A 12,207-nucleotide genomic window follows, 5' to 3' on the forward strand; every position below is an offset into this window, starting at 1 on the left:
AGACAGCAGCCCCCAGCTCCCTCCGCAGCATCACCCTCGCCAAGACCTAACTCTAGCCCTAAGCCTAGGCAGCTGGAGGCCGAGGGGCTCAGCACCAGCAAGGAAAGGGCTCTTTCTCCCCTTCTCTTTCCCTTCAGCTCCTTACCCTGCCACTGGGGGAGGGGAGGAGTCTTTGCTCTTCTGGTAAGAGGCGTGCGCTGACTTCTCCAGAAGGAGCTGAAAGAAGGCGCCAGCCGAGGTGCCTGGGAATTTCTGGCCCAGCAGACTCAACGCCTTCCTGAGGGTCTTCTTGGCCAGCTCCACGCATCCTATGTTGTAGCGCACCTGCCCAGGAGAAGGCTTCTTCAGGTGGTGCCCAAGGGCTCCGAATGAGCTCCCACCACATTTCAAGTCTCTGCCTGATGCAAGGCTGAGGGCCTCGACCGGTTGGGGCCGGAGGACGCAGCGGTCGCAGGCAGGGCTGCTCATTGCGGCTGGGCCTCAAAGTGCCAGAGGTATCCCCCCCGCCGCCCCTGCCAGCTCCCCAACAACACGAAGGCATCCCACTCCTCCCACCACGAAAGCCCTCACAACCGCCCTGCCGCTTTATCTCCCCTTTCAGGATCAGGAAGGTGGCTTCTTCAAAGCAGGCCGGCACCATGGCTTTCTTAGCCACCGAGCTCCTCAGGGCCTCTKCTTTGCGCAGGCTCGTAAAGGCCTTTGAGCAAGCACACAGAGAGCGGGTGAGTGGCACTGCGGAGCCCGCCTCCAGCCCCAGCATTTCCACTTGCCTCCACAGCTCCCCGAGGAGGCTGTGCACCTGCCCCTGCCAATGCCCACCCCAGCGTACACCACGGGCACGAGTGCTCCTTCACACCGCCTCCTTGCTGGGGCGCCTCATGCGAAGGTCCTGCTCCCTGCCCCGCGTCTCTTGCCCCGGGACAGGCAAGCAGGAGGAAAACCCCGGCTCCAACTCCAGCCCTTCGCCCCCAAGGGCCCACAGAAGACGGTCCTATTTCAGGGCGGAAATGGGCTTGTCCTGGGCAAGGCCACTGAGAGGCCTCCATGTGCAGTGGCCTCTGGCAAGCAGGACAACTCACCAGGTAGTTGTCGGAGAACGTGCAAGTAGGCAGCTGCGCTCTCCAGCAGGTAGTAGAGGGCTCTGGCATCGTTGCCCATTGCCVTGTGGTGGTGAGCCAGGGGCACAAGCACCAGTTCCACAACGGCCTTGCACTCGCAGGAACGCACGGCACCGGGCGTCCCTTTGCTCTGGCTGGGCACCGCAGGCGTCCGCTCTGCCTGCACCAGAAACCGCTCTGCTGCCCTACGCCAAGACAAGGGCATGGAGAAAGAAGAGACATGCTAGCACCCCCAGCACTGCCCTGGATGCCCGCACTAACACCGCACTCTAGCGCGGCACACGGCCACGTGCATGGCTGCCTCATACAGCTGCGCTGCGTTTCACAGCCTCCCCAGGCGTGGAGAGCGCTGCCCAATTATTCTTGCTGCCCCATGCAACAGCAGCCGGGCTCTCCCCGTGGTGTTCCACATGACGGCTGACATGGCCAGCCCCCGAGTGTCCGGCTCTCCCATCCTCACTCCCTCTTCCCCCCGTGCACCTTCCTCCCTTCTGCTCTTGCTGCCTCGTCTTCTCCCTCCACAGCTCGGGCTCTCCCCCGACTCCAAGCAAAACCTGTGCTACTCACTAACACAGGGCTTTGGGGCACGGCGCCTCTTCTTCCTCTGCAGCAACGTCCAGCCCTGCACCGCGCACCTTCCACCAGCCACCCTGCTCCCAGCAGCTGCTTTGCCCCTGCCCAGCTCGCAGCATTGCTCTCTCACAACTACACAACCACAACTGCTCCACCCGAATGTGACCATCAGCACAGTGATCCATCCCACTGGCTTCCGCAAGGATGCTCATCTCCAGGGCCAGCGCAGACCACCTCCCACCCAACAGGCCAGCTCTTCCCCAGGCTATGCTCACAGCTGGCAGGCCACACTGGCAACTCCACTTGCCCTCTCTGCACACCCTCAGCCCACAGACTCCCCATAATACTCAAAACCCCCTCTCCTCACCCAGAAGTCTCCTCTGTGAAGCTCTTCTCTTTCTCCACACCTTTTGCGGCATCTGCAAACAAAGCACAAGTTAATCCCCCTTCACCTCACCAGGGGGAAGACCTGCATCTTGTGGGCAGGCTGCATCAATAAGAGCAGGAGAGCAGAGGGGAGGGGAGGGGAGGGGAGGAGGGTAAAGGCACTGGCAGCAGCTCTCTTGCTGGCCCCTTCCCCCGAGACCTCCCCTCACTGCAGGGCAGCTAAGTTTGGGCAAGTGGAGCAGACCCACCAGGAGACGCCCCTCAGCCTGCTGGGCTGGGAGCTGCACCCCTGGCTCCTGGAGCTCCAGGCAAAGGCAGGAGGGTGCTCGAGGGGACAGAGGCTCCACGCTGTGTCCACAGCATGGCTCTGGGTGGGTCGCTGTGCTTGGTGCAGGGCTAAGCTAGTCTTGGGAAAGCATCCGCCCTGCGCCGAAAGCATCCTGAGGCTTTGGGGAAACGCTTCTGCAGACAGGGCTTCGCACAGAGGAGCACGTCCACTCGCTGGGCCACCACAGCAGGCAGGGCCCAGGCTCCGGAGCACAGCACAGAGCATACCTGGAGCAATGGGGAGCGCGGCCCTCTTCGACTCCTCCTTTGCCTCCAAGGAGGTCTCCCAGTGGGGCGAGCACAGTTCGCTGGCGGTGCCATCACAGCTCTCTCCCTCCTGGCTGCTGCTGCTGATGATGACCAAGCGGTGGAAGGCCACAAAGTCCCCCCCGCCGCAGCACTGGCACTTGTGCGCTCGCCTCTCCAGGAAGGCCGCACACTTGCCATGCATGGCCACCCTCTGTGCCTTGGCCCACAGCTCGTAGGCAGCCTCCCGCAGCAGCGGGGTGCAGAAGGCCAGGACACCGCGCTGCAGCCTCATGATCTTCTCGCTCTCGCCCACGCACTCCTTCGGGGCATCTAAAAGGCAACGGGGCTTTGCAGCAGCCGGAGCTGGCGCCAGGCACACCTCAGGGCTGCCACAACCCGCAAGCGAAGAAGCTGCCTGTGCTGCCAGCAGCAGAAGCAAGCCACGGGCAGCTCCTTCCTCTCACTCGGTGAGATGGGCCCAGCCTCCCACCATGCTCCCGGGGCRCCTTAACAACACTTACCGCTCGCTTCCTGCAGAGAGCTGGCGGATCCCTTGGTGGGAACACTGCTGTCCTCTGCCACCTTGTCAGCACTCAGCCACTTCAGGAGGTTGCCTTTCACCAGGACATCCAATGTCTTGTTCATCTTGGTCCTGGTCCACCTGGGAAGGATGTGGAACAGCAGCTTGGGGGTGAACGTCCATCCAATGATGGCTGCGCACTTCAAAACCATCCGCTCCGAGGGCTTCATGCTGTCCAGCTCAGCCAGCGCAATCCCTGCCAAAAGACAAGGCACAGGTCTCTCTCTCGGCCCTGGCCAAGGCCAAGGCCGCAGAGGCTGCCTTAGCTTCAACACTTGAGGCGGCAGACCTTAGCCTTGCTTCCCAGACACCAAAGCTGCTGGGCAGGGCACACGTCTCCAAGGTGGCCCTGCTCCTCCGGCAATCACAGGAAGCAAGGAGCGGGAAAAGGAGAAACGCTCCAGGGAATGACCTGCCCCCCCCTTCCTCTGAGGCGTGGGCAGGGCTGCATCACCAGCTTCACTCTGCAAGGACACGGCTAGAGGGCAGGGACACTTGTTCACACCCTCCCAGACAGCACCCCTGGAAACAGGGAGCTCCAGCAGGAGCACAGCCACCTTCCCAGCAGAGCCCCAGAGCTGGCAGGGGCAGCAGCTGGACACGCCGCCTCCCTCTAGACGAGGCCCTGGGAAAGACGGCCGGTGCGGCCACCAGCTGCCCCGGCGGGGCTCGGCCCCTCACCTTTCAGGGTTGGGGGAAGCACCGTGTTCTGCAGGTTCACACCAGGTCTGATGGCGCAGACCCTGCGCTCCTTCCCCGCCCCGGAGCACCAGCAYGCTGCCGCTGCTGAAGCCTCCGTCCCAGAAGCTGAGCGCAACAAAGAAGCTGAGCGCAACATGAGAGCAGCATAAAGCGATTACCCGGGGAGACTGCTCGAGCCCTGACTTCCCGCTCGCAAACGTCACTATTCTCCCCTCCCTCCGTCCCCCACCCTTGAGCAGTTACTCCCCCAGCACATCCGGCGGCACCTGGACCTGGCAGCAGCAGCAGCACAAATCCAGCCGCGGACAAGGAACACTGTGGCCATGCGAGTCCCGGCACAGTTCCGGACTAACCCCCCACTTCATGCTCCTTCCCAACCGCACCAGGGCTTAGCTTAGCGCCTGGGAGCGCCTCTTCTCCTCGACTGCCATTTCACACCACAGCAGCACTGCTGCTCCTCTCAAAGCCAACAAAACCCCCAGCCTCTGCTCCGCCTGTCCCAGCAGCCAGTGGCACAGGAACCCACACCTGAGCCAGATCTCGCTCTGCACTGCTGCAACATGTGACTGTGCCAAAGGCACAGGGCAACTCCAGGGCAAGAAAGGGCTGTGGAAGATGCACTACAGCACCGAGGCAGCCAGCCACAAAGRTGCTTACTGAAGAGATTCTCCCACTTGGCCTCCGCTTTCTTCTCCTTCTGCTGTGGCTGGAATAGGAGCAGGTCATGGCGACAAAGGTAGCTCAGTAGCTCCTCACAGTAATACGGGCTCCCGTAGCTTCTCTGCATCAGGAACCTGCAAAGGAGCAGATCCAGCAGGGACTGGTGCAGGACGGACACACTGGAGGCCAGCATCTTCACCACAGCTGCACCTCCCTTTTCAAGGGGCCACGACTCCCACGGCGTTTGCCAGCTGAGCTGCCCTGAAGATGCAGCAGCTGCTGCAACCTGCAGGAAAGCACTCGTGGACAGTGCCCAAGGCACAGGGCAGCAAGCCGCTTCCTTCTTTCCTGTCCTCAGCAGCCTCCATCCTTGCCAGCACCAGCGAGAACCTGGGCCCCTCCAAATCACCCCGTGCCCCTTGCCACACCTCAGCCACCCCAGGGCCCAGCACCACCGCCTCCCTGCCTGACAGCACAACATGGAAGCGCCAACACCACCTATGCTCTGTGTCCRCCAGGCAGCTRCCCGCTCCYGGCTCACAACCGCCAGCCGACRGTCACAGACACRGCGGTGCTCCAAGCAGCCGCGCGCTTCCTTTCCTGGGCGTCCGTTCCCTTCCACCCTCGGCAGAGGTTCCACCCATCGAAGAGAGCTCAGAGGCCCTGCCCAGCACTTATGTCTCCAGGTCCCGGGGCATTCTGACCACTCCAAGGTCGTGGCAGGCTTTCTGCACAACAGCTGAAGGCTGCAGCTCTTCCAGCTGGACATAGGTTGTTTGCTGCAGCTTCACAATGTCAGCAGCTGCTTTGCAAAGCCTCTCCTTTCCACAGCGACTGGGAGCAAAGCCCATGACCAGGAAGACCGGGACGTCCCTGAGCACGTGCGACATCACAGCCCAGGAGGTAGAGTCGATGTACTGCGCGTTGTCGATGACAAACAGGACAACGTCTTCTTCAATGGTCTGAAACAGCTTGTTTGGGCTGGGGGAGTCGGAGCCATTCTCTAGCACCTTCCACAGCAGCAACTTTGGCTGGCCTCTCTCCAGACACGGAGCGCTCCAAAGTCTCTCTCCTCTCCCCCACTCAGAATCTCCCCAGCTCTTCCTTTCTCCGAGACTTCAAGGTCTCTCGCGCAAGCTGGTACAGAAAGACACCGTCCCTCCACCTCCTCCTGAGCACGGGCCCTCCAGCTTTGCAGGGGGACAGCAATCAGGGGGCATGGCACGGGCAGTCCAGCCTCTGAAGGGCAAGGGCTCTGGTACACTGTTCGCTCGACACCTCCTATTCTCCTGCACAGCCCTCAGCCTGCTTTCCTCCTCCGACCCAGGACGCAGAGAACTGCTCACCTTCTGCAGCACTTTCTTGAAGACCGACTCCAACTCCACTGTCCTCTGAGCACCGCTCATCTTGGAAACCTTCTCTGACAGTAGGAACTGGCCAGAAAAGCACAGGCACAGAGAAAGAGCGTTTCAGGGTGTTTCAGCACACCTACCCCCCACACAGGTCCAACTGAACCAAATGCCTCAGCTGCCCTCAGCATCTTATGCCTCTCCCCCACACAGTGCCACGGGGGAGACAGCGCAGACATCACCCTGAGCCTCGAACAGGGCTCCTCTGCTGGGGGTCTCTGGCAGAGCTGTTGGGGTATGGGAGGGAGGCGTTTGGGGGTGGGGAGGGGGAAGAGCTTATTCCCTCACCATGGAGCAGACCACTCACACAGCAGCAAGCTCAGATGGGGCCCATGAGCTGGTGCTCAAAGCATCTCCGCAATGCCCTTTCCAGGCCGCCGCGCAAGACCCCAGGAGCTGCCTGCAGCAGCAACCTGCCACCTGGACTCACCCCCGCTGTGCCCACAAACAGAAGCCTGTGCTGTCCCCCTGCTCTCCCCACCAGCAAGCTAAACCCACTCCCCACCAGAGTGGCCRCAGGGCAGCGCACAAGCAAGTCTTCGCCAGYGCCAGGCAYGGCTCCCCCTCTCACCTTARCCAGGAAGGGCACATTGAGCAGGCAGTAGCTGCYCTCTTCCATGAGCCCTTGGAGCTTTTCCTGCAGGACGAGCTGTCTGGCRCTGCAGGATTTACAGGCCTGGAGGCCCATGGCCATGGCCAGCACCATGTGCACGGCAGAGAAGACCTGCTGCTYGTTTAGCTCCGTCAGCTCCAYAGCCACTACCCTGCCAGGCAAAAGCAAAAGGCAGTGAGATTCAGAGAGCCACCCAAACACCATTTGCCCAGCAGGCCACCTGGCTTTCTCTCTTTGGTCTGGAGTGGCACAACAAGCCCTGAGCATGGGCTCTACTTTGCTTTGTGCCCGGCCCCAAAGAYGYCTCTCGCTCCCTCAACACCTAGGACAACAGCGCACTGCTGCTCCTAAGCAGTGTCTCCATGAGGCTTTTTGGGGCTGCTGCAGTGCAAGGGCCGGGTGCACTGGCAGAGGGGCTCCACCACCCCACGAACATCAGGGGCTGGGCAGGGGAAGTCACCCATGGGTACCGCTCCGCAACGCTCACCTGTGCCCAGCAGCCTGCCCTAAGTAGGCCAGCTCACTAAGTAAAGGGCTTTTCCCAGAGCCTATTACGCCCTCAAACACCATGATGTGGCTTTCTTTCCTAGCCACATAGGCTTTCAGGTGGCTTTCAAAGAGGGCGAGCTCCTTCTCCAGACCTGGGAAGGCAAACAGGAAAGCAAGCTCTTGCAGCGAGCTGAAAAGCAAAGTACCGTCTGCACCCTTCCCTCTTGCCACCAAGTCGCCTTCCCTCCACTCCATCGACAAGCCTGCCCCCACCCAGTGCTCCTCCCCACCCACTTGAAAGCTCCCTCCGTGCAACCCACGGAGCATGGCAGCAAGCACCCACCACTTCATCCTGATTCACAGCCCTAGATGTGGCCCAGCCCCAAAGACAGGCACCAGCCAGGAGCCGAGCTATGCACCAATCCCTTATGGCCACTGCAGGCAACGCCGCCCCAGAGCACAAAGCTGCTCCTTTCCCGGAGCAGTACTAACAGGTACTGAGGGCAAGAAACGGGCTTCCAGGAGACCAAGGCGATCTCCACCTACTGAACAATGGGGAATACTCGGACCTCGCCTTCGGAACACCCGTGCCAAGTACACTAGCGGGGCAAGAGAAACACAAGAGTCAGGCAGGGAGGCAGAAGCTGGAGGATGCAGAGTTGCGCTCCTGGGCTTTGCTCACGGGGGGCAGTTTATGGAGGCTGAGCCCTGCAACGGAACCTCTCCTGAAGTTCCCAGGGGACGGCAAAGTCAGCCTTGCAAAGGTTGTTCAGGGAGAATGACAAACCCCGGCCAGGGCAACAGCTGCTCTTTGCTGATCCTGACCGGACCCCGAGTGCGGCCACTAGGCCGCTAGGCCCCAGCCAAGCGCCTGCTCAGAGAGCACACTCACGGCTTCTCYGAGATCCCCAGGTACTGGTAGATGGTGCCAGGATCGACAACCCCTTTCATCTTTGCCTCCGGCAGCTCCTTGAAGTAGGAGCGGGGCAGCCGGGAGGCAGCGTAGGTTGCGGCATCACACGACACTACCCCGGGGTAGTGCTCCATCAGCCGAGCTGCCAAATTCACCTTCTGGCCCATGACTGCCACAGACAGAGAGAGCACACGCTCACGTGCCTCTGCGACCAGCCCACTGCACCCTCCGAGGCCAACGGCTGCATCACCTGCAGCTCAGGCAAGCCCCAAACCCTTGCGAGCAAACAAGGCTCTGAGCCCCTGCCCCTGCCCCATGGCAGCACCCGCTCCGCCCCGGTCGTTCCCCGCAAGCCACAAGCCGAGCCCTCGGCCGAGCACAGCCCGCGTGGGCAGCGGCCTGTTCCCTGCCGCTCTGCCTCTTCCCTTGGCATACTGCTCTGGTTAAACAGACCCAGCCCAGACACCCGCTCCTCACACACCCATGCCGTACCTGTGTATTCATGCCTCACACAATGGCCAACGACTCCGCAGAATGTGGTGCCACTGGTGACCCCGACGGAGACCGCCCTGACATGCATGGAGAGCGGCAGGCGTTCAGCAGCATCCATGTGCAGCCCTGCCTGCCCGCCCACTGCCATCCCCAGCCCCCCAGCAGGCCAAACCCTGTGGGCGTGCAGAGCTCACGAGCGTGACCCCCGCAGCGGGAACGGGCTGTGCAGAGCAGCCAGGTAGTGTCCAACCCTTCCCGTCAGGCCCAGCAGTTCTTGGGCCTCATGCCCTCCTGCTGCTGCCCTCCAGAGGGCTCCTGCCAGGGCCACCGCTGGCCTGGGCATGTTGGAGAAACTGCCCTGACTGTGGCCAGCAAAGCCCCGGGGGCAGCTGCCACCTCTCAGGGTTCTGCCTCCTTCCTCCCCACCACCGAGCAGGCCAAGCTAGAGGGCACCTCTCTCTGGCAAACCACCCCTGCCTCCCCGGCGACGTCCCACGCAGCACGCCTCCCCACTCACTCGATTTTCCTCGGCCTCAACGAGCACGTCTTGGAGATTTTAATGGCACTTTCCAAGGCGTGAATGCTTTCGCAGGGCACCTTCTGTCCAGGCAGTCCAAACACACACAGGAACATGCAGCCCTGCCAAGGACACAGGCAGCACGCCCCGTTACAATGTCGACGGCAAACGGCTCATGCCGGGACATTCCAGCCTCCCACAAGGCCAGCAGAGCTGCACGGCAACCCCAAGCCGCAGGCTGCTCATCCCACCGCCGAGCCAGAGCTGCATCTCCTTTCCCTGCTGCCCAGCACACAGACACGCTCCCCTCTCCTTTGCTGCCCACCCTTTTGCGCGGTGCCTCGCTCCCCCACACTCACTTTGTCAAACATGGAGATTTTGTTGATCTCACCCTTGTGAGGACGGAGGATCTCCAACATCAGCACACTGCTGTCCTGGATGGCCTTGAAGATGTGCGTCAAGTTGACGCGGGCAGCAAACTGCAGCTTGACAAAGAGGCAGGTGACGGGCCGCAGCTCAGACAAGTACTCCAGGGGTTGTCCATCATCGAGCTAGAAGACAAGAGCACGACTCCACGGGGGGCTCTCTCTTCTCCTACGGTCACGTCCGGAACAACCCCCTGCAAAATACAGAGGGAAACCCACCTCCTGCCACCCGCCCCTCTCCCTGCACAAGCACGCCCATGGCAGGCTCCTGCCATGGGCAGCACTCTCCGCCAGTTGCCCCAGCTTCTCACCCAAGGCTGCCTCATCTTGGCACGTTCGCTCTCTTGAGAGCTCCCGCTCGGCAGTGCACGACTCCTTCTGCCCTCCAAAAACGCGGCCGCCAGCAGCTGTGGCCATACCTTCCTCAGCACAGTTGCTGGGAGGTGCTTGCACAGCAGCTTCCCAAGAGCACGACGAGGGGCCAGGGTAACRGCAGGCCTCAGGACGCCTAAGGAAGAAAAAACCAGGCACTCACTGGCGGCACGGCACTACTAAGCTGCCTCGCGGGGCACTGCACAGCAGGGCCTGCCACTGGCACTCCGCAAGAAAGGCACTCCTCCACCCACACGCTGGTTCCTCTTGCAAGTGCTTGGCCAGAGCAGCCCCCTCAAAGGGGGAGGGGGAAGCAGCAAGCCCCCACGCTGGAGCTCAGCATGGCCACGAACACTGAAGTGCAAGCGGGAGAGGGCGCAGGGTGTTACTCCCCTGCTGCGCCCTGCAGGAGCCCCAATCTGTCTGGGCAGCCACAGAGCAACAGGAACRTGGSGCTCACCTGGCTGCTGAGGGGAACAGGAGTTCAGCCAGGCTCGGGCGACCTTGGAAGAAATGTCTTCCCGCTCAGAGAGAGACATCYGTTCCACGCCTGTAWCCTAGAGRCCCACCGAACAAACAGGGCTCCRCAACAGCTCCAYRACTCAYGGAAGACGTCACCAGTTGAGCCAAACCCTTCCAGGGCCCACCACCCCCTCCTCCAACCCAGCAAGCAGAATCCAGAGCCAGCCCTCGCACAGAAGGGCAACACCTACAGCTCCCCACCTACACCAACACCTACAGCTCCCTCCACGTTCATCTCCTCAGTCCTCTCCCTCCTTCCCCCCTCACGTCCATGGCCAGCTCCTCAACAGTGCTCCAGATGCCGTCCTACTCACCTTCACAGCAGCCTTCTGGCCTTTAAGGCACTTTGCCTTGACCCTGTTCTGGTTACAGAGCTCCCAGCAGCCGGCGGACAGGATGACATCGCCGGCGCTGGCGAGGTTTTCGGCCTGCCAAACGTCCCCCATGGCCTGGCCGAGGATCAGGAAGTGCTGCTCTTTTTTGTCTCCGACCGTCAGAAAAGACATGTGCCCTGCAGAGATGCCTGGCGAGACACAAGCACGGCTGCGGCAGAGAGCGCTGGTACCTGCGCAGCCCCCCGCAGCTCCAAGCTTGGAGCTCAGCCCTGTGCGTGGGCTCCTCGTCCCAACCACTGCGAGCGGAGGCCTCTGTCTCGAGGCGTTCGAGRTTGACTAGGGATGGGCAGCAGRGCCTAACCAGGGCCCTGCTGACACAGGACCCTGCCYRGGGTGTCTGCCAAGGGGCAAACAGAGCTGCCGCTGCCAGCGTGCTCGCAGGGCAGGCCACCTCCGGTGGCCGCCTCCACCGCTTGCGACCGCCTGCTTGAGAACACACAGCAGCCTTCTGCACAGAAGAGCTCCGCAGGGCCCAGCGTGGATCACACCCTCTCCCCAGGGCTGCAGAGCCCCCACGGCCCTGCCCGGGGAGATGCATCTGCAGCTGCGGCTGCCTGCGGTGCAGCAAGTGCAGCATGGCCCATACCTATCTTCACGTGGAGCTTCAGGCCCACGTCCGTCTCGCGGGTGCCRTGCTTGGCCTGGATTTGCTGGCTGCACTGCAGCACCAGGCTGATGGTGTCCAGCAGCTGCGTCTGCCGAACGCGCCACAGCACCAGCACAGCATCCCCTGGGGAAAGCGAGGGTGTGAGGACGGCTCCCGTGAGACCCGACACCCCCTGACCTGCACCCACCCTCAGGGGCAGCAGAAACCAGCAGGCATGCTGCGGGAAACGCCTTGGCGAGGAGGCGCCCTCCTCACCTGCAGCACCCTGGGCACAGGGCCACCTTCCCCACGCGCGGGCCAGCTGCAACAGCAGCCACGCTGACAGCGCAAGAGGGAGCACGGGGGGCTGCAGGAACCCGTACACCCCCCCCAGCCAGTCCCACTCAGCACACAGACACGAGGCCTCTCTCAAGCCCCCTCCTTTCTCACGTGCTGCCACGTGCCCTGAGCTCCCGTGCTGCCCGACACCTGTGCCACATCGCTGTTCCACTGCAGCTCCCAGCTTGGCGCCCCATGCGGCAGCTCCCCTGAGCACCGGGCTGACAACACAGCCACTCCTCTGGGCTCGTCCGCCTCCCGCCTCTGTCTCCCCTCTCTCCAGTGCTCCCCGGCAGCTGCAGCACACCAGGCTGTGGCTCTCCTTCACATACAGACCTGCGAACTTGAGGACGTCCCCTCCAAAAGCCAGCAACTCTGCACACAAAAGAAAGCAGAAGCAGCGCTGCACCTGGGCCTTGCGCAAGGAGGCAGTGGCAGGCTGCCCAGCAGCTCTCTGTTCTTGCGGCCCAGTGCCACGCACCCCTGCGGGACGGCACTTACCCTCCAGGATGTCCCCCATGTAACAATTGAGGGTCTGC

At 62.1% G+C, this 12,207-nt stretch overlaps 1 protein-coding gene across 1 annotated transcript; it reads right to left on the bottom strand.

Annotated features, from left to right (window-relative positions):
• Nucleotides 1-145: 145 nt before the first annotated feature.
• LOC146586603 (adenylate cyclase type 10-like) lies at nt 146-10,869 on the bottom strand (the record flags this gene model as incomplete). The annotated part of the gene is given in 21 exon segments (XM_085321006.1): nt 146-473; nt 571-697; nt 1,080-1,094; nt 1,096-1,303; nt 2,059-2,110; nt 2,634-2,984; nt 3,176-3,430; nt 3,916-4,041; nt 4,594-4,739; nt 5,284-5,558; nt 5,943-6,029; nt 6,577-6,769; nt 7,106-7,259; nt 7,654-7,706; nt 8,000-8,189; nt 8,513-8,589; nt 9,030-9,151; nt 9,389-9,580; nt 9,874-9,962; nt 10,287-10,383; nt 10,663-10,869. Coding segments are annotated over 21 exon segments (3,329 nt in total), but the record flags the coding sequence as incomplete, so codon positions are not given.
• Nucleotides 10,870-12,207: the final 1,338 nt, after the last annotated feature.

This window comes from Rhea americana, unplaced genomic scaffold, assembly GCF_003343005.1.
Source record: "Rhea americana isolate MKP2758 unplaced genomic scaffold, rheAme1 scaffold_676, whole genome shotgun sequence".
Classification (NCBI taxonomy): domain Eukaryota; kingdom Metazoa; phylum Chordata; class Aves; order Rheiformes; family Rheidae; genus Rhea; species Rhea americana.